Raw genomic sequence first — 26,323 nt, 5'->3', positions numbered from 1 at the left:
TCCATTAGGCTTTGAATATAAAATATGCTCATTTACTAGTTAAGTGACCCCGTGTAAGTCATTTAGCCCTGCTTACCTCTTTCCCCATCTATAAAATGAGCTAAAGAAAAAAATTGCAAACTACTCCAATATCTTTGCCAAGAAAACTCCAAATAGGTTCATGAAGAGTCAGAAACAAATGAAAAACAACTGGAAATATGCTAGTGAAATCTAATATTTTGTCAGAATAATTCCTTTTACCCAGAGAGTTATCTATGGCACTATGCTTCCCTCTGAAGTATATCTGATGCAGTAGATGAAAGCCCATGGCTCTCTGTCTAATGGACTATCTCCAATTCAAACTTTGTTATCTTCCATTACCTACGATGCTAGACACCCTCCCCTAAATCATTTCCTATCTGAAAGAAACTACCACTTAAGTATGCTCCCTACCCTGGCCATACCCCAAACCAGAAGTTTCACTCCTAACATGTTTCCAACATTCTGATCTTTTGGTCCTGGCTTCTGTTGCCTCATTTCTGGAGAAGTAAACCCCCCTAATTCCAAATGTATCACGTGGCTTCCTGGATATGAAATACTCATCATGGAGTGGATTCATATTTCATTTTTTACCATATGACCCCTAAGATGATTCATTTATATCTTGAAGAATAACAAAAAAATCTGATTACTCTAGTGAGCACAGTTATAAAGTCAGCCAGAATGTCCTTTAGCTCCCTTTCAAGTATAACCACAGTGTTTCCACAGTGGTGGTGCCTGGTGGTAGTTGTTCGTCCAGTCATTGAAGTCCAGTGGCAAGATAAAAGTAAAGATGACTAGCAATGGCCTGGGATGCAGTGGATGACCTTGGCCTCTTTATGTTTGACTAGCCTTTAAGTACTCCATAGAGTCTGCTTTGGTTACCTTCAAACCCATTGAAACAAACTGTTCTCAATCACCCATTCTGCCTAGGGTAGTCTTCACAAGCTTGGTACATATTCTCATAACTCACTGACAGATCTGAGTCCTGTTGCTTATCCTCAGTCTGGGTTAGCCCACCTGCCAAGATGGTTTTACCAAGGGGTAGCCTCTGTTTGAGCTACATCTTAGAGCCACAGGTGAGAAAGGTAGATACCAAAGATGGAAGAGCAGCCATGAAAACTGTTCACTAAGCCCTCACACCAAAGATACTAGTACTTCCAGAATCCTGCATCAATGAATAATACAGTCACAGATTTGGAAAGGGTCTTAAGGAATCATTTAGACTATCTCATATTGAATAGGAATTTTCTCTATGACATTTGGGTGATTAGACTGGAAACTTGAGAGCAGGGACTGTCTTTTTTGCCTTTCTTTGCTTCCCCAGTGATTAGCAGAGTTTGCGGAACATAATAAGTGTGTAAAACATGCTTCTTTTCAGACTGATCAGCCTCTGCTTAAAGATCTCCAGTGATGAGAAATTCACTGCTTCCCCAGATTTTGAATTTGAATTTTTAACTCAATTGAATTTTCCAATTCAGTTTTAATTATTAGATTTTCACAGATGATTTCAGAGATGAATTGTTAGATTTTCACAGATTTAATTGTTAGATTTTCATAGATGATCAAACCTACACAGGCATACAATTGTCCAAAGGACATAAAAAAAATACATCTTGTCTTGTTTAATGCTATAGAATATTTCCATGATTCTATGATTCCTCAATATCAAATGATTATAAAAATGAGACACTCACTCCAAAAAAGTGTCCCAGCAGGGTCAGGGAATATGCTTTATACAAAATACAAAGAGTGAGGATTACTTATAAATGATGTGGTTCTACTATATATAGTTGAGTCTGCATTAATTACCCATACTCTATTAGGTGGCATTTTAGGTCAAAGTTTCCAAGTAGTTCCAAAACTACCTAGGCACATTACCTTTCTCTATCTTTTCTATAAGAATAAGAGAGAGCTTTTTAAATGATTTCTTGACATCCAAGTATACCATGTGTTGTAGGAAGAAGAGCCCTCAGACAGGATAGGCTAGTCTTTTCTTAAAACATGATGAAACCACTATACAGAATTTGATAAGACAATAACAAAATTCACCTGGAAAAGTAAAATATCTAGAACAAAAAGGGAAAAGTGAAAAGAGGTAAGGATGAAGGACTTTGTGCACTATTATTCAGACCTCAAACTCTCTATTATAAAGCATCAGTTGTCAAAAACATATGCCATTGATTAAAAGATAGAAAGGTCAAGTGGACAGACTAAAAAAGAGACAATAAAAAAGAATGGAATTGAACCCAGTGTTCAATAAACCAGAAAACATAAATTATGTAGGAAAGAAGTGCTTATTTAAAAAAACTTCTGGAAAAAGTGGAATGCAATCTGGGAGAAATTGGGTTTAACAATTCTAAGTGGGTAAATGACTCAAAATTAAAGATCATACTATAAACAAATTAGAAGAGAAGTAGATCATATACTTCTCACAACTATAGGTAGAAGATATTCTTAACAAAATAAAGGATAAGGAGGTGGCTCAGTAGCTCAGTGGACTGAGAGTTACGCCTAGAGATGCAAGGTCTTAGGTTCAAATCTGGCCTCAGACACTTCCTAGCTGTGTGACTCTGGACAAGTCACTTAACCTCCTTAACCTGCCTAGGCCTTACCACTCTTCTGCCTTGGAGCCAAAAGAAAGTATTGATTCTAAGACAGAAGGCAAGGGTTTAAAAAACAAAACATAAATGAGTAAATAAAGGATAGTAGTAATAACAAAAGATAAAATCAATAAGTGTGATTATACAAAATTGAAAAGTTTCTGCATAAACAAAATTAATCCACCAGGATAAGAGAGGAAGCAATAAACTGGAGGGAAAACTTTGTATTCAAATTATCTAATAAGGATATGACATTCAACAAAGACAATATATATGTTTGTATATATATATACACATACAGACACATGTTTATACATATATGCATATATGTGCAAAAGACCAAAAGCCATTCCCCAATAGATAAGAAAGGACGGAAAAAACTTTTTCCAAAAGAATTGCAAAATACTAACAACTATATGAAAAAAGTTCCCAATTATAAATAATATGTGAAATGCAAGTCAAAACAAACTGGGGGTTTCATTTCATACCTTTCTACAGGAAAACCTGACAAAATTATGGTAATAATCAGTATTGGAGGGCGTAAGGGATGACAGGCACATTAGTCAATTATTAGTCAATCTGTGACTCAGTACAACCATTTAGGAAAGCAATTTAAAATCATGCAATTGAAGTGACTAACACATACATACCCTCCGATCCTGAGAATCATTATTAACTAGTATTATACTCTAAGAAGGTTGATATGAAGAAAACCCAAGCTACTTGTAGTAGTAATTTTTGTAAAAAAAAAAATTGGAAATGAAGTAGATGCTCATTAGAGAATTAATAACCATATTGTGGCACGTGAATGTAAAGGAATACTCATGTGCTCTAAAAAAATGATCAATGTGATGAATACAGAGTAGTATAAAAAGATCTACATGAATTTATGTGAAGTAAGCAAAAAGCTAAAAAACACATACAATGGTTATATCAATAAAAACAGAAGGAATATACACCAAAATCAAAGTGAATGTGACAAAATTAAGATTGAAGAAGACATCCCCAACCTACCCCCTTGCAAAGCTTTGTTGGAGGTCCACAAGTGCTATGTTGCATATATTTTTGCATTTTATTGATGTATTGATAAGTTATACTGGCTCTTATTCCTCTTTTTTTTTTTGGTCTTTAAAAATACTATTTGCAATATAGGTTGAATGTCTAGGATACATAGAAAGAAAGACACTGGAGGAAATTGTGATGATGTTAAAAAACAAAATGAAGACATTAATAAAACTTACTTTTACGAAGGTAACTTAGAAACTTAGTTGGTGCAGGGAACTGAGATTCTCATAACTAATGTAGCATCTAGTTGTTTATCTAAAACAAAAGCACACCACTGAGGATAGAGTTTGCACCTTAGTCTTGATGTTCCCTATGTACATGCTCTTGTGCAAGCTTCTTCTTTGCTGGATACTATGGGGTTGACCAATATCTCATTTAGTTTTCATCAAATTCAGGCACAAATCTGCTATTAGTTGGCAGGATTGGATTGGAATGGCCTCCTCCTCATTACCTTCTGGTAGAAGTGATTGGGGAACATGATGGGGAGAAAGGAGAGACTCTGATCTGATCATATGTACAGGAACCTTGCTCCCAGGGGCTTCGGTTCTAATGGCCATGTTGCTGACCTCACTGTTATTTGACAGATTCACATAACTAAACTAAATCAGATTTACCAGGTTGACCCAAGCCAAGTCTGGCCTAGAACATTTTATCTCCAACATTTCTTTGATCTATGTTTAAAAAAAAAAGGGGGGTGGATGGAGAGAGGAATTACATTCCAGGCAAGGAGAGGAGAATCTCCATCATTCCTGAACTGATTCTAAATTTGCTTTGCTCCTATTTCAATAAACAATTACTCTCTAATCTTGATGTCTGTGTAGAGGTGTTAATAGAAGGGAAAGAGTTGGTAGGTCATTAAATATACTTTAGACCCAACTGATCAGGTTTTCATGACTAAATCATGTAGTTAATGAGATTAAGGTCTTCATATCCTATTCTTGGCTTGTGGATCTCATGGTTAATATGGATTCACATTCAATATTAGAATTCAAGCCTAGAAGGAATGGAATAGATATTTGCTCATTCAGCTGTTTGGGAGAAGATGCCAAAACTCCAGAATTAGGGTTGGAGATAAGCATGGGTTGAATCACCAAGGCAATATTACGAATAAGAGCTAGGGGAATAAGAGTAAATAATAATAATAATTTTTATATAGCACTTATCATGTACCAGGCACTGAGATAAGCACTTTATTATTAGCTCATTTGATCCTCATAACCACTCTGGGATACAGATGCAAAACAAAAGCAAAGAGAGAAGTGACTTGCCCCAGGGTCACACAGCTAATAAGTGTCCAAGTTTAAATTTGAAATCAGCTCTTCCTGACTCCAGGTCCAACACTCTATCCAATGCACCACCTAACTGCCCTAAGAAAATATCAGACCAAGAGTTCAGAAACAATTGCTACAAAATATATCACCTGACGATCACTTAGAATAAGAAGAAAAAGGGTAGGGAAAGGAAAGAGCATGAATCTTGTAACCAAAGAAGAATATTCTAAATTGACTAATTAATTAAAATTTTTTAAAAAGAATAAGAAGAAATAATGTAACTGAGACCATATGATTTGTTACCAGTGAAGAGATGGTGAGACACTGTTAAGTTAGTCACAAGGATAAATGCATTCAGATGTTTTTTTTGTTTGTTTGTTTGTAATATGACTACTCTTAACCCTAATCTGCTATGCATTACACATGCCCAAATGTGGTTTTTCTTTTTTTTTTATTACATTTTGAACTAAGAGATATAAAATTTCCCAGGGTTACTGCTTTTGTTACATTCCATAAGTTTTGATATATTGTCTCATCATTATTATTCTCTTTACTAAAAGTACTGTTTCTATGACTTGTTCTTTAATCCATTCTTTAAGATTAGGTCATTTAATCTCAGTAATTTTTAATCTGTGTTTCCATGGTCTTTTATTAGGTATAATTTTTATTGTATTATTATCTGAAGGAGATGCATTTCATATTTCTGGTTTTTTACATTTAGCTTTGAATAGCTAATTTAGCCTAATATAGGCCAATTTTTGAAAAGGTGCAATGTACTGCTAAGAAAAAAGTAAACTTTCTATTCTCATTCAGTTCTCTCTGAATATCTATCATATCTAGCTCAAGATTCATTCATCTCCATGACTTCTTTCATATTTATTTTTTAGTTAGAGTTATCTAGTTCTAAGAAGGGAAGGTTGAGGTTCTCCCACTATTATACTTTTGCTACATATTTGAACCTGTAATTCACTTACAAAATGTGGATGCTATAGCATTTGGTGCATATATGTTTAGTACTGATATTAATTCATTATTTATGGTACACTTAACATAATGTAGTTTTCCTGTTTATCTCTTTTAATTCAATTTGTCTTAGCTTTAAATTTGTCTAAGACATTGATTACGAACCCTTCCTTTATTTTTTATCACCTGAATCACAATAAATTATACTCCAGCCTTTTATTTTTATGATATATATATATATATTATCTCTCATTTTAAAATGTGTTTCTTTTAACCAACATGTTGTTGGGTTTTGGTTTTTGATTCATTCTGCTATCTCTTTCAAAATGTAGAAGTGAGTTCATACCATTCACATTCCAAGTTATAATTATTAATTGTGCATGTCTCTCCATCCTATTTTTCCTCATCGTTTAATCTCTTTCTTTTTACTTTATTCCTCCTTCTGAACACTGTCTTCCTAATCTACACCCTATAAGAAGTCACTTCGTTTTCCTATCTCCTTGCCTTACTTCTAAGTTTTTATACCCTAATAGACATATATGTTATTCCTTCTTTAACTTAATTCTGATGACAATAAGGTTTGTGTACCTCCCTTTCTCTACCACCTACTTCCCTCCACTGAAACAGCTCTTCCATTGATACCTCTTTTATAAGAAATAATTTGCTCCATTTTACCACTACCTACTCCCCCTTTTTAGGAGCATTCCATCATCATAAATTCAACCCTAAATCTTCTATTTATGTATATTTCTTTGAACTACTCTAGTAATGATGACATTCTTAAGAGTTACAAATATCATTTTCCCATATAAGAAGTAAACAGTTTTTAATCTTATTAAATCCCCTATTAGTATTTCATATTTATCTTCTTAGTTTTCTCTTGATTCTTATAAGTCACATTTTCTATTCAGTTCTGGTCTGATCTTTTCCTCAAGAATATCTAAAAGTTCATTTTTTTAAGAATACCTAAAAGTCTTTTAATTCTTTTTTTTTAAACCCTTACCTTCCATCTTGAAGTCAATACTGTGTATTGGCTCCAAGGCAGAAGATAAGGGCTAGGCAATGGGGATCAAGTGACTTTCCCAGGGTCAGACAGCTGGGAAGTGTCTGAGGCCAGATTTGACCCTAGGACCTCCCATCTCTAGGCCTGGCTCTCAATCCACTGAGCTATCCAGCTGCCCCCCTTTTAATTCTTTAAATTTCAACTTTGTTCCCTTGCAAGATTACACTCAGCATTGATAGGTTATTCTTGGTTGCAAATCCCACTCCTTTGCACTTCAGAATATGTTACCTCATGCCCTTCAGTCTCTGTTAATATAGAAACTGCTAAATCTTATTATCCCAATTGTAGTTACACAATTGCTTCTTTCTAGTTGCTTGTAATAATTTGTCCTTGACCTAGGAACTTTGAAACTTAGCTAAGATGTGCCAATTAGTTTTCATTCAGACCTCTTTTTCAAGTGGTGAATGCGGCTTTTCAAATTCTAATTTAAATTCTAGTTCTAAAACTTCAGGATGATTTTCCTTAATAATTTCTTGAAGCATAGTTTCTAGGTTCTGTTTTTAAAATTTATAACTTTCACGTAACTCAGCAATTCTTTTGTTATTTTTTTTCTCATTCTGTTTCGCAGGCCAATTGTTTTTCTAATGAAATATTTAACATTTTCTTCTATTTTTCCATTCTTTTGATTTTGTTTTAATATTTCTTGTGTTTCATGAAGTCATTAACTTGCCTTTACCCAATTCCAATTTTTAAGGAGTTATTTTCTTCTGTTAGTTTTTTTTATCTCTTTTCCCAATGGCAAACTTTCTTTTCATAATTTTCTTGCATTAATCTTATTTCATTTCACAATTCTTCCTCAACTACTTTTATTTGACTTTTAAAGTACTTTTTAAGTTCTTCTGAGAACTATTTTTGGGACTATAACTATTTTATAGTTTTCTTTGAAACTTTACAAGTAGTTGTTTTGACTTTATTGCCTTCTTCTAAATTCAAATATTTATCCTCTTTATCATCATAGTAACTATCCATGGTCAAGTTCTCTCTTTTGTTTACTCTTTTTTTAATAAATAGCGAATACTTTGGCTGTTAACCTTATGTTAGGATCTTGCTCTGCCCGCATGATGTGGGGGATAAGGTCTCAGATTTCAGATTTTTCTCAGATTTTTTTGTGCTGTGCTCAACCAGGAGCAGGGTGGAGAGGGGCTGACTATTTGGTTCTTCCAGTGTATTATGATCCAAGGTCATATGTTATTAGTGCTCCTCCAGCTCACACTTTGGTATATTCTCTTCCATGAGTGATTACCAGGGCCTCCAGCACTGCTAGTATTTGTACTGCTAGTACAAACACTCTTGCGCCCTGTGGTCCCCACATTAGTAGTATGTGTCAGTTTATTCCTTTGCCCTGGAACCAAAACCAGGATATCTGCTCTTCTGTGTAGGATTTGTGCTTATTCCTCCTCACCCAGAGCCACATCCTGGGACTGTATCTAGTCAACTAACCTGGATCCTGAGCCCAGTACTAGAAGAGCCGTCCTTCTCCAATCTTCTTCTGATCAGCCTCCAATGGGCTGAAAGTTTCCCCAGCTAAGGCTGCCTCTAAAACAGCAGTCTCTCAGGCCAGATCACCCCTGAAGATCAGCTCTTTCCTAATGTACTCCCAAGTTGCCTTAGGCAGGGCAGCTACTTTTCCTTACTCTTAATTATTTTTGATACATTCACTTTGATGTACTAAATTTTAAGTTTTTTAGTAGAAAATGTGGGAGATTCAGGTAATTTCCTGCCTTATTCCATCATCTTCCCACAATTCTGTGACTTTCTTTTAAAAAGTTTACAGAATCATGTGTTTAGAGACCTTAAAGGTCTCTTCATTTTACAAAAGAGGAAATGAGTTCTTGGGGAGATTAAACCACTTGTTCATGGTCACATTGCAAAGAAGTATTTGAGGCAGGATCAGAACTCAGGTCAGTCTGACTTCAAGTCTCTACCTACAATACCATGCTGTCATGTATTTTCTTGTTCCTAAAATGGATTAGTTCATTCAATGTCTTAGATTCAGATAAGAGGCTGGGTGTTGTTTAACCTAACAATTAGCTTCTCACAAAGAAAAAACTGTGTTCCCCAAAATGTGCTCCCAACTTGATGAACTCTTTCAGATATTTGCATCATTGGCCAATAACTTCACTGTATGAATGTGGGTGGCTCAGCACAATCCCCATTACTACTACTGGTAGAGTGATACCAAAATATAACCTTTCCTGTTGTTAATATGCCAGTGTAAGGGAGAGGGGGAGTGGAGTTATGAACGCCAGCTCTTATAGACAGTGATAGGTGGGTAGATGGATATTTTCAATGCTTAATGAATACCAAGCTTAATTTTGTCTACCTTCTGGTGTTCAGTTATTCAGTAGTTCAACTGACCCTGAGGTTCTTGTTAAATAGTAATATTTCACAGTAAATTATCAATTTCACCAGGTTTTCTCCACCACCTCCTCCCTCTAAATAATTAAACTGTTGAATAATATAGTTCAGTCCACTAATACCTTGACTTCTTGATTAACAGCTGCTCAGTATTTGGCTTCTATCATTTATAAAATATTCAGTTCAATTTGGTGCTTTATAATAATATAATAATAATAATAATAATAGGGTTTGGACTTGTGATTTCATTGGTAAAAGGAAGTCCCTGGAAGGGAAACCTAAATCTCTGCAGGTCAACACGGTCTCTTCAAATTATGGCTTTGGAGAATTTCTAGGGAACCGAAAAGGGTAGCAACTTTCCCGGGGTCACAATAGCCAGTGGGTATCAGAGATGGGACTTGAACCCAGGTCTTCCTATTCACTTATCTGCTCTGCCTTGCTGCCTCTTGAATGTTTCATGTAATTGTCTCTTCTGAGGATTTTTTATTAAAAGCTTCTCTGGTGGGTGGAAGGTGATGGTAGTGATTATGGGAGTTGGATATGTGCCAATTCCATTTTCCAAGTTATTTCTAGATCAACTTAATATTCTTTCAGTTTTTCAAGGAAGCTTGACAGATAAGGAGAGCATGATGTCTCCTTATGGCTATCCAAACTGGTGAGAGTATATTTAATTATGTTCATAATTAAGTGCTAATTTTTAATCCTTGAAATACCACAATCCCTCTTTGCTCCTTTGTGATTTACAACATTCAAGGAAAAAAGAAGGCCTTTTGTTAGTTTGGTTATCTTTTCCCAGAAGAAAAAATACCATTGTGTCATTCATTCTTTATTATGAATTGTCGTTTGGTCATTTCACAATAGATATCTCAATAGGTATCACAAACACGACATGTCCAAAACTCATCATCTCTCCTACCAAACCCACTTTTCTAACTTCCTTATTACTGTTATAGTAGCAGCCCAGTTCTACAATCTTTAGGTCATCCACAATTTTTAAACTTTTTGTCATTTCTCCAAAATGGTGGCAGTCCTTTCTGGAAGGATAATAATTGGATTTAAGAAATGACTTCTGTTCATTATCTCCACATCTTTCCTATAGGTTCCCTTTGTCTCCCCTTCATAATGTCTAACCAGGTCAGGCTCTCATCACCTCTCACTTGGACTACTGAAAAAGCCTCCTATGGTAGTCCTGCCTCAGGTTGCTTCCTATTCCCAGCCTTCCTCTATTCAGCTGCCAAAATTACTTTACTAGTAGGTCAGTTCTGACTCGTTCCCCTTACTTGATGAACTCCAATGGCTTTCTAATACCATGAGGTTCAAATATAAAGTTTTCTGTATGGAATTTAAAGCTTTTTCACAATTAGGACTTCCCATCTTTATAGCATTATATATTATTTTCCTTACATCTGGTTTATACAGCCCATACATATAGATCTATTCACTGTACCTTATTTAGAATGTTCCATTCCCTGTCTTTAGCCTATTTAATAAGTGTCCCCAAAGCCTGGAATGTTCTTTTTCCTTATCTCCATCTTTTAAAATCCCTGCCTTCCTTCAAAACTCAAGTACCTCAAGAATTGTCTTCTACAGGAGGCCTTTCCTAATACCCTAGATCCTAGGGTCTTACCCTAGATGGTTACACTATTATGAATCTTATAAAAATGTATTTATATATACATAATCTTCCCCATCAGAATGTAAGTTTCTTAAGTGAAGGGTTGTTTGGGTTTTTTTTGTACTTTCAGGGCTCAGCATAGCACCTGGCATGTGTACCAGGTAAGAGCTTAATGAATAATAAAATAAACAATAATTAATTTAATTAACAAAAATAAATGAATAAATAAAATTCACTAAAATCAATTAATAAAATACATGATAACCGTTTAATAATAAAAAGAAAGGCAAGAGCTTAATAAATGCTTGATGACTGACTCATTTTCTAAAAGGAGGTTTTTAGTGCCATTAATCAAATCTTTCCAGTTAATGAAGAAAGTATTGTTTCTACATGATGTTCTATGGTGAGAAAAGTGATTTTAGTTTTTCAATAACTGTTTAGAAATATGGATCCCAAGACAGCTACTAAACTGAGGGCTTTCTGTCCAGAATTCCTTCAAAATGATGGCAGGTCTTTCTAGAAGGACAAGAATTAGATCTAAGGCATCAATAAATTCATAATTATTTACTAAGCACCAACTATGTGCCAGTCATTATAGCAAGTGCTAGAGTTATAAAGACAAACAATGAATCGATCCCAATTTTCAAGGTACTTCTATTTTATAAAGGGACACATCTCTTTTTGTAAATATATGCAGAAAAAATAGAAAACATTCCCTCTGAGTTTTTCCCCTCCATTGTCAATTTGAACTAGTATTTGTGTATTGGGTCTCTGGAGGGCAGCTATTACCTTGCCTATTAGGAGTACCCTGCTGGCACACTCTCCAAATCTATAGATCACAAGCTCTTTCTCGTATGTCAACCAGCAAATATAATTGTCTCTTAACAAAAGTATTTACTAAGATGAAATAAAAAATAGTCATAAAACTTTCTCTCCAGAAATATCAAGCCGTGTTTCCCACAAATAAACACAGCATCTGTGGGAAGAATGAACTTAAATTTAGGGCTCAGTATTAGTGAGGCATACACACATTAGGAACAACATGTGCCCAAGGCAGCTTACAAGTCTGGCCCTGCAGGGTCCTTATGTCCTTTGACTCTTCACAGAGTCCTCACACTTTCTGTCTTGGATGCAGTGTCTTGTGCTGAGTGTGTTACTCAGCTGGATTCCCAGGGTCTGCTCCTCTCCACAGATCCATTTTTAGTTAAAATGGCTAATTTTGAGTCCATTGCTGGCTTCTATTCTTTACTAACAGAAGTAAAGCTTCTTGAAGCTTCTAGCCTCAAGAAACTGCTTTTCTGTATCTGTTTCTGGCTGAAAAGTGACTTTATTACCTAAGTTGTGCATGATCCTCTCAAACAGACTCTCCAATGGCAAGATGAGAAGTCCTCTCCTAGGTGGGTATTTCCAGTACTAGATACCATTGTAGAAGAGGCAAGGATGAAAAAAAAAATCCCTTCCCTTGAGAAGTCAAATTCTTCCACGTTGTGCCTTGTAAGAGTCATCTACAGATGTGGTCTATCATTCTTTGTTCAATGGTATTGCTATCTAACTCAATTAGGTTTGTTCACACAACCACTTCAATGGGTAAACTTAAGAGGAAAGGGTCCAGAGGTGGTAGAGGGAGAGAGGGATAGATAGCACAGAGGGTACCAAGAAATGCTTCCTACAGAAGGTGGGATTGAAGCAGAATCATGAAGGAAGCCAGGGAAATAAGTAGATGTGAGGAAGGAAGGGAAATAATTCCAGGCATGGGGGTCATCCTGGACAAATGCATAGTCAGGAGATGGAGTATAATGCTTAAAGAAGAACAAGGAGGCAAGAAGAGGTGAATCACAGAGTATTTGTAAGGGAGCAATGTAGAAGATAAGTGCAAGAGCAGAAAGGTTACAAGTAATGAAGGACATAAATATAACAGAGGACTTTATGTTTGATCCCAGAGAAAAGTGAGATCACTGGAGTTTACTGCAGGGAAAAGAAGGATGGCAAGATCACTTTTGAATTTCAGGAAGATAAATTGGGAAAGTGAGTGGAGGAGAGACTAGAGTAGGGGCAGACCTAAAGAAAAGAGATTATCTAGAAAGTGACTACCAAGGTCAAATTATTAAGGATGAGGGCCAGCTGAGGAGGGTTGTGTTATCAGGGTAGACAACTAAACATATATAATAATAGATTAGATATGCGGACTGAATAAGAGTGAGGGGTTGAAGATAACACCAAGGTTGGAGGCCCAATTAACAGATAGGAAAGTGGTGCCTTACAAAATAGAAAGTTAAGAATATAAATTTTGTTTTGGACAGACTGAGTTTGATAATCAATCACATAGAGGTGATAGATGAATTCTGAGAGCTGCTGAGATCATGAAATGGGATAAGGAAAAAAGAAAAGTTGACTATTTAGAAAAAAAATGCAGAAAAGGGGAAAAAAAGGAAGTCCAAGATAGAACCTCAGTTATCATTCATTAGTGGATGATCTAGTATTCTCTGAATCGATGAAGAAGCAAAAGAAAAGGAGAAGGAAAAGAAAGATAGGCAGGAGAACCAGGAGAGAATAGTGTTAAGAATGAATTCAGAAATATTTCATGAAAGCGTATACATGAACTGTATTGGGGCAGGAGAGACGAGGAAAGTGTAATAAGTAAATTAAAACTGGCCAACTGTAACAATCAAACTTAAGCTGCTACTGATACAGCTAAAGCTGATATATTGAACAAGTATACTAACGCTGATATGGGGCCAAGCTGTTATAAATATAATTGCTAATATCAATAATAATAATATGGTAATTGCCAGTTATTGTAATCAGGTAGAGCTGTCAGGGTCAAGCTGATTTCAGGCAGTGGATTGAAGGCCGTATGCAGTCTAATACTACTTGGATTTATTATGGAGGAGAGGTATATAAAAAAGGAAACCAGGAGGTAGGAATAAGAGTTGAAAGTAAGAGAGTATATTTTAATATTATATGTCTAAAGTTTGAACCCTATGTTAATATTTCTAAATCAGTCCCTCCCAAATCAACAAGCCCTCACAGAGTATCTTCTTGTTCACTGCGGTGAACCTACACTTAACTATTGTGAAAAGGGAATTCTTTATTTCCTTTGCTTGTTTTGAGTTAACACACCTTTAGATTGAATCAACAAAAGCTTGAGCTAGGTGGAGGAGCTCACAAACCACTTAGAGAATTCACACCCTTAGAAATTCAATCAGGAAACTGTGAACCTTTTGATTAGAAATTGACCTTCAGAGGTCTTTGATAAGAGTTGACACCTTCAGAGGATGAGAGGTGTGAATCCTACAGACACTGCCCCCTGGGCAGTGCTAGACAATTTAGAAAATGATTGACCCTTGTAAAAGAGAGAGACAAGGAACCAATTATAAAAGGCCCTGAATTTCTGAGACTAGGGGAGTTAATTCCAAGAAGGAAGTCCGCTTCAAGAAGGAGATGAACTTCAATAAGGAAGTCAGCTTCAAGAAGAAGGTCAGCTCAAGGAAGAATGTAGGCCTCAGGAGTCACTTTCAGCTCCAGTCATTGACTTGACCTGCTTCTAGGAGGGAACCTGGGAGAGTGGATAGCTGGCTTTCCCTTCCTGTCTTCTGGAGAGAGTTTAATTCTTGTTGAAGATCAACAAGTCCTGGCTGAGTCAAGCACCAGAGCAATATTTAGTTAGATAGGCTAATTATCTTCTCTACCTTTTGTATTTCTCTGCTTTCACTCTTTCCACCTCTTTTGTAAATAAAAGCTATTACAAGTCATTTCAACTTTGAGCAATAATACTTTAAAATGGCGACCACAATTATTATTTATAGTCTTCATATATTTAGCCAAACCATTAAAATTTAATGCTTACACTATCTTAAAATTATTCACTGTGGCTCAAAGGGGTAGAGCTCTTAGTAAACTCTTTTTCTCTTCTCAGTATGAATCTAAAGTCTCAGCTCTCAAATAATACTCTCTCAAAATAACAGACAAATCTTCTTTTCTGTCAGAGAATGATCCAGCCACCAAATGTCTCCAAAACAAGTCAGGAGAGACTGCTCCCAAACTCCCAACTGATTCTCCTTTATTCTAGGCCTCTTAAAGTGACTAATACAAATTTTGTGTGTCTTCCCTCTTAAAAGAGAAGTAGTAAAAGTGGACAAACTCTTTCTCTGATCTAAAACCTTTTCCCAATGAAGGCTAAATAAATCCTAAACATAATAGAGGGAAAGAATCTGGAACATAAAATGTGAGGAACTGAATGTTAAAAATACCTTCAACTTGTAATTGAGGGAAAAATTACTGAAAAAAAAGTATCATGTATGTTGAATCCAATTCAACAAACATTTATTAAGTATCTACTAGATTCTAGGCACTAAGTGCTAAGTGCTAGGGATACAATTAATAAAAAGAAAGGCAATCTGGCCTCAGGAAGCTTGGAATTTAATGAGGAGAAACAACACACACAATGGGGCAGGAAAGGACAGGGCAGATAAATGGGGGGTGGGGAGGCAAGGAATCACTGGACCTGGGGGCATTTGGTTTCACTGAATTGAAACAGATCAGAGCAGCAGATTCTGAGCTGAGTGAGCCCCTAAAGTTCAGTTTCTGCCTTACAAAAAAGGAAAGATATTGGCAAAAGTTTGGGACTCTATCCTCCAGCACTCCAAAGTGGATATAAAAAGATTTAGGAAAGATTGTGTCATTCAAGAATTGAGTAAGCAGCATGGTGATGAAATTAGAAGTGATGAGCTTAAACCAAGACAGACCATCTTATTCCTTGGAGTTGAAGGGAGTCAGAGCAGCAGATTGAGAGAGAAGAAAGAGTATCCAGGAGAGGATGATCATCAGGGTCAAATGAGAAGAAGAATAAAGGCTGAGAAAATTATCATCATATTTGGCAATTAAAATGCTAATGATAACTTTGTAGAGAGCAGTTTCAGTTGAGTGATGAGATGAGATTGTGTAGTATGAGAGACAACCATAGATAACTTTTTCTAAGCATTTAGTTGAGACCATGAGGAGAGATGCATGGTCTTAATGTCCCCCCCTCCCCACTCCCCTCATGCCCCTCAAAGAATAGATGAGATAAGCATATTTGAAGACAGTAGATAGAGTCTGAAATCAGGTAGATTCATTTTCCCTAATTCAAATCTGGCCTCAGACATTTACTACCCTCCCAACTCTAATCCAGGTACTCTAATCACCCTGCTACTTAGCTGTCCCTACCAGCTCTTTTTCAACAGAAAGGGAAAGATCCCAAGATGGATGCTTGAGACTTAAAAGGAGCCGAAATAATTAGCCCAGTAGGAAAGTATTAAAAAAGCATTAAAAGAAGGAACTGATGAGGATATAGTCATGAAAGGAAATAAACAGGCTTTAGGTCCAGAACAGGAGAGACCAGGAAATATTTGTGGGCTGAAGGCAAGTTGAAATGCCAAGTCAAAGTTTGGGTTGCTTGAACAAGAGCAGCTTTGACCTGAAGTACATCTGGCAATAAAACATCTGTCAAAAGAGGGGGTCAGCTTCTAAAGCCTCTTCCTCGTCCTAATTCTATGATACTAGGAGGGGAAAAAGGAAAAAAGGAGGAAACAAAGTAAAGATAGAAAAGAATAATTTTCAGCACTTTTAAAACATTCTTCTCAAGGGACTAGCCATATATAATTACATCAAATTCACACCCTGGGATACTGAAAACTTGGAGTGAAGTTAAATTATTTATCTCAGACACAAAATCTATCCCAGAAACAAAAATGGCCCATTCCAAAGCACTGAAAAAATTTACTTTAGTACTCTGATTCAAAACATTTTGGTCATATTTTAATAATAAATGATAACGATAATAGTTATTGTAATAATAATAGGTAGAATGGGTTTTTATGGTTTGGAAAATGCTTTACATGTGTTATCTCATGTGAACTTCACCATAGCCCTGGGGGGTAGATGTTATTATGATCCTCACATTTTATAGAGGAGAAACTGAGGCATAGAAAGGTTAAATGGTTTGCCAAGAGTTACACAGTTGGAAGTGTCTGAGGTAGGATTTTACTTCAGACTTTTCCTGAATCCAGGGATGCTCCTCTATCCACCAAGACACTCAAGCTATTTACCTATCAATTTAAGGTTGTTTGGCTGTTTCAGTAATGTCTATTCTTTATGACCCCATTTTGGGGATTTCATGTTAAAGATACTAGAATGATTTGCCATTTCCTTCTCCAATTCGTTTTTACAAATGAGGAAACTGAGGCAAATAGGGTTAAGCAACTTGCCTAAGTTCATACAGCTCAAGAAAACTAGTCTCCTTATTCCAAACTCAGTGCTCTATCTACTGAGCCACCTAGTAACTCAATCATTTTGCTACATAGTGATTTAATAGAACTGATTACAGGTCCATGAACTGAAACTCCAGCTTCTGTTTCCAAGTAAAAACCACAATCTTAAGAATACCTTTCCAAAAATATTTTTCCCCTGAAGACAATTGACACAGATAAAATAGACACATCATTTTAAATTACAAAAATATGTTAAATGATTATCTTAAGCAACTATAAAAGCACTTTAAATGAATATCAATCTTTCTGAACAAATGAGAACACTAGAGCTCTTACATTATAGATAACTGAGTTATCGCTTGAATTTCAGTATTTCCTATTCTGAACTACTCTATTTTTTATGGAAGTTACAAGAACAGACACAAGAGATATTCTAATTACTTCACTGATCTTAGTCTGAGAATTTGAAAATGATTAAAACTTACTGTGTATTCTGGTCCCAGAATTTCATTTGGAAGAAAGAAGTGGGGGGGAAAAAAAGAGATGACATGATGGTAAATGCCATTACTTCCATTTAATACAAACTACATAACCAATAAATACACCAGTAAATTATAATGACAAAAAAAGATATCAAGAACACTCCCCTCCTCCCAAGTAGGTTAAAAGACAGGATCACTAAAATTGCTCTCAGAATGCTTTTACATGCAAATTTAATATGACACTTCCTTTGGTTGGGCAAACAAGAGATCAGAACCAATTAATCTGTGGCCAGGTAAATACCAAGGGACTAACATAAAATCCAAGTGTGAAACTAGAGCTTAGGTGAAAACTGTGGATAAAGAATGGAAGATCCAACTTCAGGTAAATTTTTGCAATTCAATTTTTAGGCAAAAAAATATTTTCCATTGACCAAGGAAAATTGTTTGCTGTTGTGTTTTTGAGTGGTTACTTAGGTATTTCAAAAGGGTGAGAACTGAACCTTCTCTTTCTTTCTTGCATTTTTGTGATCCAGATCAATGATTTTATCAGTGTATAAAACTCCTACTATGGAAACTCCTTTTACCTGTAATTAATTGCCCATGATCACACAGAATATATGTCAGAAGCAGAACTAGAACCCAACCTTGCTGATTCCAAGGCTAGCCCTCTATCCTCTACCATAAGCTACCTCTCTCTAACAACCCATGTCTTCCACAATTTCTGGACAATGCTGAATATGTGATATACATTTTAATTCTCCCAGAATGAATCTATATTACTTTCTAGGACAAGAAGTAGAATTTTCGGCATAATCAGATTATGAGAGAAGTTATTTGTACTAGTGGCCATTGTGGATTGCCACGGACAATTTATATTTGTGTATGAAAGAAATTTATTTTACAACATATTGGAATAGGGATACAAAGTTAGAGTAGTGATAAGGAAAAAACACTGGATTTTAATTCAGAAATCGGGTTCAGATTAATGCATGTTACTTTAACTTTTTGAGATTCAGTTTCCTCATTTATAAGGAAAGGTTAAGGTGGCACAATGGATGGTGTGTGAGGCCTCAAGTTGGAAGAACCTGGGTTCAAATCTAGCCTCTAATACTTACTATTTGTATGACCCTTATCAAGTCACTTAACCCCTGTTTGTCTAGACCTTAGCCTTCTTAAAGTTGTTACTAGATAGAAACTAAGAATTTTTTTTAAATGAAATAATTGATCTAGATGGTTTCTGTGTTCTCTTCTAGGTCTAGGATTCTATATGATGGATGCATTTAATTTCCTTTTTTTTTCTTTCCCTTCCATATCTATTTGTAAAGGCAAATATTTTTTTTTAATGACGTGACCTAAAAATTGGAATGAGATAATAATAATAATAGTAGTGGTAGTAGCAGCAGCTTATATTTATAGAGCACTTTAGAATTGACCAAGTCTTTTATATAACTTTATTTCATTTGATTCTTACAACTTTATATGGTATACATAACAAGAACCATGCTTTTGTAAAACAGGGAAGGGCAAGAGGAGGAATAACGATGTCTAGATCAGTGGTCTCAAAACATTGTTTTTCAACAACCACTCTTATGAACAAAAAGATTTTATTGTACAGCCTTAATTTTCTTTCTTTTTTTTGTGGTCTAGGCCCATGACTTTATTAGTCTGTAAACACTTGGCATGAAAACTCTTTCTATCTGAAATATATGGATTTAAAATTTCCTGGGGACACTGAGAGGATAAATTACTTGCCCAAGATCATAAAGAATATGTGTCAGAAGCCAGACTAGGACCCACATCATCCTGACTCCAAGGCTAGCCCTGTAACTTCTACTCTTTCTATATACCTTGTATGTCCTAGCATAATTGTTCCAGAAACTGTGAAAAAAATTAGTGAGAGGCAGCATAGGGTAGATTATATAATTATATATAAATTATATAAATATGCCATTATGCTCATATATTATTAACTAAGATATACACAAGAAGAAAAATTTTACATGAGATGAAGACAAAATTAAAATTTTAAAATATTTTTAATATTGATGGTTTTTAGTGAGAACAATGTGATTAAATGTAGTTCATTATTTAATTTTGACTTTTTTTTTTTTAATAAATCCTTACCTCCCATCTTGGAGTCAATATTGAGTATTGGCTCCAAGGCAGAAGAGTGGTAAGGGCAGGCAATGGGGGTTAAGTGACTTGCCCAGGGTCACACAGCTGGAAAGTATCTGAGGCCAGATTTGAACCTAAGACCTCTCATTTCTAGGCCTGGCTCTCAATCCACTGAGCCAACCAGCTGCCCCTATAGTTCATTATTTTAGAAAAATCTCCTTACTGAGGAATAGGGCAGACTTGTAAATAATAACTGTTTGTTAGTAATTAATGCTTCAGTAAATTTAATCAATGTAGCTAGCCAGCCAAACAAATGGATTTCTTTTCTTAGCTACTTTTTTTTATTAGAAGATACATAATGTAACAATCTCAGTAACACAAAATATCTTGGGTCGTAACAGGTAGAGCATAATGGCTTTAAAACACAAATCATAATCATCTATGTAGATATTATCATGCACAATGCAAAAACAAGGACAATTGAAAAGCCTCTGATTTCAGTTCAGCAGGAAGTTGTCCATCAAAATTCATTCTGCTTTCTAGGAGCTTACTTAATGGATATTATCATACTTTAATTTCCTATTTGAATAGGTTTAGATATTTTAGTTGTGTTTTTGTATGAGTGTGAGGAACAGCAGGGGATAGAGCACTGGGACTGGAATCAGTAAACCTAATCTTCTGGAGTTTAAATATGACCTCAGACACCTACCAGCTATATGACCCACTGGGCATGTCAATTAACCTTGTTTGCCTCGGTTTCCTCATTTGTAAAATGAGCTGGAGAAGAAAATGGGAAACCATTCCAGTATCTCTGCCAAGAAAACCCCAAAGAGGGTCATGACTAGAATAAAAAAAACAACAACTTGATCCTTAAATTAATTGAGGAACAGCAAGAAAGCTATTTCCGTTGGACTTTAGGAAGGAGAGTGAAGTATAAAAAAAATGGAAAGGTGGATTGAAATCAAATTTTGAAGGGTGTTAAATGCCAAAATGGAGTTTTTATTTGATCCTGAAATCAACACAGAGACCCTGGAGTTTCTTCAGTAGAGGTGACAAGGGCAAGTTTATGCTTTAGGAAAAGTGTTTTGTGTGGAAGATAGTTTGGAGAGGGTCTTGAGACAAGGAGGTGAAACAGGAAACCACTGGAATGGTCCTGGAGAGAAGTGATTAGAGGACTAAATTAGGATAGTGGTTGTAGGAGTGGAGAGGAGAAAGAGATGATGTGTGGACAGAAATGACAAGATTGGGGAACCAACTGCTGAGTGAATGTAATGAGCTAAGGATGACACTAAGACTGTGGACTTGAAGATACTATGGACAGACATAGGGAAGTTCTGAAGATGGAAGGGTTTGGAAAGAAAGAACAGCCCATCTATACCTGTGTGACTCATTCTGTACAACCTCAAAATGGGTAGTATATGTATAATCAATAAGCACTTATTAAGCAACAAATAGTAAGAAGGAAATAATCTCTACACTCAGGAACAGATATATATATATAATAACAATAAATAAATATTTATATTTATGTTACATACTAAGTATATAATTATACATAATATATATTAAAAATATAAAAATAAATAATGCCCACTCTCTCTCTGATGGATGCCTGCTATAGTCATGATATAATCTGGATGAAGCAGGGGAAGAGATTAGGCAGGGGGTACACAAAGGATACAGATATACTTTGTTGTTGCTTAGTTGTATCTGACTCTTCATGATACCATGAACCATATCCAATGGATCCATGGGGTTTTCTTGGCAAAGATTAGGAAGTGGTTTGGCATTTCCCTCTACAGTGGATCCTTTTGTCAGGACAAAGGGCATGGGTTGAAACTTTTCACAAGGCAGTATGGTTGTGTTCAGGATAGATTATCCCTGCAATTGGTTTTTGGGGAGAGGGTTGGATGAACTCATCTTCTCACCCTTTGATTTGTGAAACACATATGGTCATGCCATAGCCCCTACTTTGGAGATTACTGACCTAGACAATCACTTTCCCCATTCCCCTACATTTATTGCTTGAAAGTGGTTATAGAGTACTCTGGTTGAAGACTTACCTGTAATTGTGTAAGGGTAGTAGTTCCAAGCCTTCTCTGTAACATAAAATATCTTGGGGACAACAGCTCTAGCCCAGCTAGGCAATTTGCTGCAAGGAAAAGAAAAAGTAAATTAGAAATTATATATAGCCATAAAAAGCAGGTCCTAGAGGAAATGAAAACATTTTCCACACATGCAACGTACTTGCTTATGGTCATTTTTTTGGTACAGAAAAATGACTATTCATTTTATAACACAGTTATATCTTCTTAATATGTGTAAAGGGAATACAACTTGGTCATGAATTAGATAAAAAAAAAAAGAAGGATCTGCACTTGAACTCACTACCACTAATTTGACAAGGAAAATGATAGTAATGCCATGTCTAAAAGGTTGTATTCCTGGCAAATAGATGGCCTTTGCCACAGGCTGGGTCCTGAGGGGTTTAGGACTCAATAGCCTGATGTGGTTAAATCAATAAGTACAGATAAGTGAGAATATGAGTAAGTTGTAAAAGCCTGACTTCATCCTTTGAAATCCTCTGAGTATTAAGAGTGGAAAATAGGAACAATAGAAATCATAAGAAGAGTTGCAATGAATATGGGACATGACTTTTCACTGCATTATTGAGATAGCTACTTTCAGAAATTCTTAAAAGACTAACTGGGGGTAACTCAGTGGCTCAGTGGATAAACAGTAGGCCTGGAGACAGGAGGGCCTGGATTAAAATCTAACCTCAAATTCTGGCTGTGTGACCCTAGACAAGTAACTTAACCACAATTGACCAGCCCTTACCGTTCTTATGCTTTGGAACTGATATTATCAATTCTAAGAAAGAAGGTAAGGGTGTATTTAAAGGGGAAAAAAATCTGTTGAATATTATTTTAAAAAATTAAAACTTTTTTCTCTCCTATTAATTGATATTGATTTGCTTAATCCTTTTCCTAGATTCTATTTGTATTCCAAACAAATTGGATTGTTGGTTGTTCTATAATATCTTTTTAAAATTTTAAATTATTTTGTCAATTCCAAATTCTCTCTTATCAGCCCTCCCCAATCTAATAAGTAGGCATGAAATAGTAAATCTACCATACTTATGAAGTCATGCAAAATACATTTCCATATTAGCTATGGCTACTCTAAAATTTCAGTGTTTTTGATTTTGCTGTCATGGATTCCTACAGACTGTCTCCATGACCTCAAATATATTAAATCCTCACTTAGTTCCACTTATTAAAATCTATTGCTTTCTTCAAGAGTCCTGCCCAGTTCAAGGTACTATCTCTTCTTGGAGGCCCTTCTGTCCAAATCTCTTCTTTTGCCTCAAATACTCTCTACTTTGTATTGTATTCATCTCCTCAGAAGAATGGAAACTCTTTGAAGATATATATTGTTTAATTTTGTCTTTTTAATGCGTACTAGAAAAGTGTTTGGCATATTGTAAGCTTGTAATAAATGCTTCATGGAATTAAAATGAAAAGTCATGCCTCCCCTTTACCCCTGTGGAATGTAAGTTTTCAGAAGTTAAGAGACTGTTCCAGTTTGTTCATTTTTATATTCTTGGTACTTTGACCACAATAGGTGCTTAATAAAAGTTTTATTGCATGCTCACAAATTACACAGAATAGGCTCTGAGAATCTTCCATAAAAATCCAACCTGCCCCTGCCTGTCTTTCCATTCCAGTGTTGAATTTTGGGGTTTTCTTCTTTTTTGATCTCCCACTACCATTTTGCTATTTTCTTATTCTAACACCTGTAGTGCCCTCCCACTTGCCTCCCACCCCTTTCCCCCACTGCTGGTGTATTGGATGTCTAATACATGAAACCTAAAAAGATGTATCAGTCTTTTAGTTCCTGAGAACTGCATGCTGAGAACAAGCAGGGAGTAGTTTTGAATTCTAAGTAGACAGTCATCAAAAAGGATTTTTTAAAACAACACAGAGCCTAAAAAACCTTCTAGTATTTGGGATTGAAATGATACCAGAACTCAGTAAGTGCAGTGAGCCTCAGAATAGAGATCCATTCAAATTCCCTGCTTTTCATATGCTCAAAGACTTGTAAGCTTTATTTTGTTCCAGACAGCAATTCAGACCTTATCTTTATCTTTATCCAGATCTTTATCAGGAATAAAACAAATGAAGAAATGAAGAAAACTAAGTTTTCCAAACAGAAAAGAACATCAGACAGAGGCAATTGCTCCCCAGTGGGATGAGAGAACCCAAGCTGAAGCACTTTTAAAATCACCTAGTAATTCTTCTTGTAGATCTAATACGGAATTTAGCACTCCCATAAAAATCATCTCAGCAGTAACTGTCCATTTACCTTACACTCATCCTGCTCCAATGGGCAGCTCTGCCTCCTGCAAAAGGGTTTATAGCCTCTAATAATGATTGATTCCATAAGTCATTGGAGTTTGAACATAATGGGAGTTGCAGATCACAAATGGAGAAATAAAACTGGGCTTCCTTGGAGGATGAGGCTGCAACCAAAATTGCATACAAATTTGCTCCTGACTCTTCCCACCCCACACAGTTTTGCAATATTGCGCTATGTCGGAAGAAGTCATGGATTCTACTCACTGGCAAGTAGTGTTCTCATGGGTTTAATTTACTGAAACAGGGTTGGACAACTGCCCACCCAAAACAGACCAGGCAGAGCTCCAGGAATCCAGGGCAACCACATGCTTAAGTCACTGCTTCCCCTCTGGAAAAGTGCCAACTCAATTTAATTGACAAGCATTTATTAAATAGCTACTATGTGCCAGGCACTGTGCCAGAGAATAAGGGCAAAACAGCAAAACAGGTCCTGTACTCAAAAGGCTTACATTTCACTGGGAGGGGAAAGAGATAATCAGGAATTTCAAGATTCAGCAAAGGTGCAGGTCAGCATTCTGGGAATGGTGAATCAATGTAAAAGTAGAAGATATAATGTCATGTTCAGGGAACAGTGAGTAGGGCAGCATGACTGCAATATGGTAGATGTAAGAGGACTAACATGAAATCTATCACTGTCAAAGCCTTTCAATACCAAGCAGAAGAGTGTGCATTTTATTCTAGAGTAAACGGGAAACCACTAATGCTAATTATTTTAATTGAAAATTTTATTTAATTAATTAATTTAGAATATTTTTCCATGGTTACATGATTTGTGTTCTTTCCCTCTCCTCCTTCCCCCAACCCATAGCCAATGAGCAGTTCCACTGGGTTTTACATGTGTCATTGATCAAGACCTATTTCCATATTATTGATATTTGCACTAGGGTGATTGTTTAGAGTATACATCCCCAATCATATCCCCATTGACTCATGTGATCAATCATATGTTTTTCTTCTGTGTTTCTGCTCCCACAGTTCTTCCTTTGGATGTGGATAGCATTCTTTCTCACAAGTACCTCAAAACTGTCCCGGATCATTGCATTGCTGCTAGTAGAGAAATTTATTACATTCGATTGTGCCACAGTGTATCAGTCTCTGTGTACAATGTTCTCTTGTTTCTGCTCCTTTCATTCTGCATCACTTCCTACAGGTCTTTCCAGTTCACATGGAATTCCTCCAGTTCATTATTCCTTTCAGAACAATAGTATTCCATCACCAACATATACCACAATTTGTTCAGCCATTCCCCAATTGAAGGGCATCCACTCATTTGCTAATTTTTTGCCACAACAAAGAGCACAGCTATAAATATTTTTGTACAAGTCTTTTTCCTTTTTATCTCTCTGGGGTATAAACCTAGCTCACTAATGATTCTTTTTTTTTTTTGGTTACAATAATCACTTTACTTCCCTTCCTCCTCTCCACCATCCTTCCCACAGCCGATGTGCAATTTCATTGGGTATTACTTGTGTCCTTGATCAGAATGAATTTCCATGTTGTTTTTTGCACTAGGATGTTCATTTAGAGTATACATCCCCAACCATATCCTTTTCACCCACAAGTTCAAGCAGTTGGTTTTTTTCAGTGTTTTTATTCCCACAGTGTTTCCTCTGAATGTGGATAGTGATCTTTCTCAGAGAGCCCTCCAAGTTGTTCAGGATCACTCCATTGCCCCTAATGGAGAAGTCCATTACATTCGATTGTACCACAGTGTATCAGTCTCTCTGTACAATGTTTTCCAGGTTCTGCTCCTCTCGCTCTGCATCAATTCCTGAAGGTTGTTCCAGTCCCCATGGAATTCCTCCACTTTATTTTTCTTTTGAGCACAATAGTATTCCATCACCAACATATACCACAATTTGTTCAGCAATTGGAGGGCATCCCCTCATTTTCCAATTTTTTGCCACAACAAAGAGTGCAGCTATGAACATTTTTGTATATGTCTTTTTCCTTATGATCTCTTTGGGGTACCAACCCAGCAGTGCTATGGCTGGATCAAAGGGTGGTCTTTTAGTGCCCTTTGGGCATATTTCTAAATTGCCCTCCAGAATGGTTGGATCAATTCACAACTCCACTAGCAAAGCATTAATGTCCCAACTTTGCC

At 36.1% G+C, this 26,323-nt stretch overlaps 1 protein-coding gene across 2 annotated transcripts in view; it reads right to left on the bottom strand.

The window, feature by feature from the left end:
• PITPNC1 (phosphatidylinositol transfer protein cytoplasmic 1) overlaps positions 1-26,323 on the bottom strand; it is a 424,023-nt gene that overhangs the window by 189,239 nt on the left and 208,461 nt on the right. For both annotated transcript variants that reach the window (XM_007482775.3, XM_056817273.1), the window contains exon 3: positions 21,865-21,953. In XM_007482775.3, coding sequence (XP_007482837.1) covers positions 21,865-21,953 — 89 coding nt within the window. The remainder of the gene's footprint in view (positions 1-21,864; positions 21,954-26,323) is intronic.

Source organism: Monodelphis domestica, chromosome 2 (assembly GCF_027887165.1).
Source record: "Monodelphis domestica isolate mMonDom1 chromosome 2, mMonDom1.pri, whole genome shotgun sequence".
NCBI classification, from domain to species: domain Eukaryota; kingdom Metazoa; phylum Chordata; class Mammalia; order Didelphimorphia; family Didelphidae; genus Monodelphis; species Monodelphis domestica.
The sequence above is the reverse complement of the archived record's forward strand: the minus strand, read 5'-3'. Positions and strand labels throughout refer to the sequence as shown.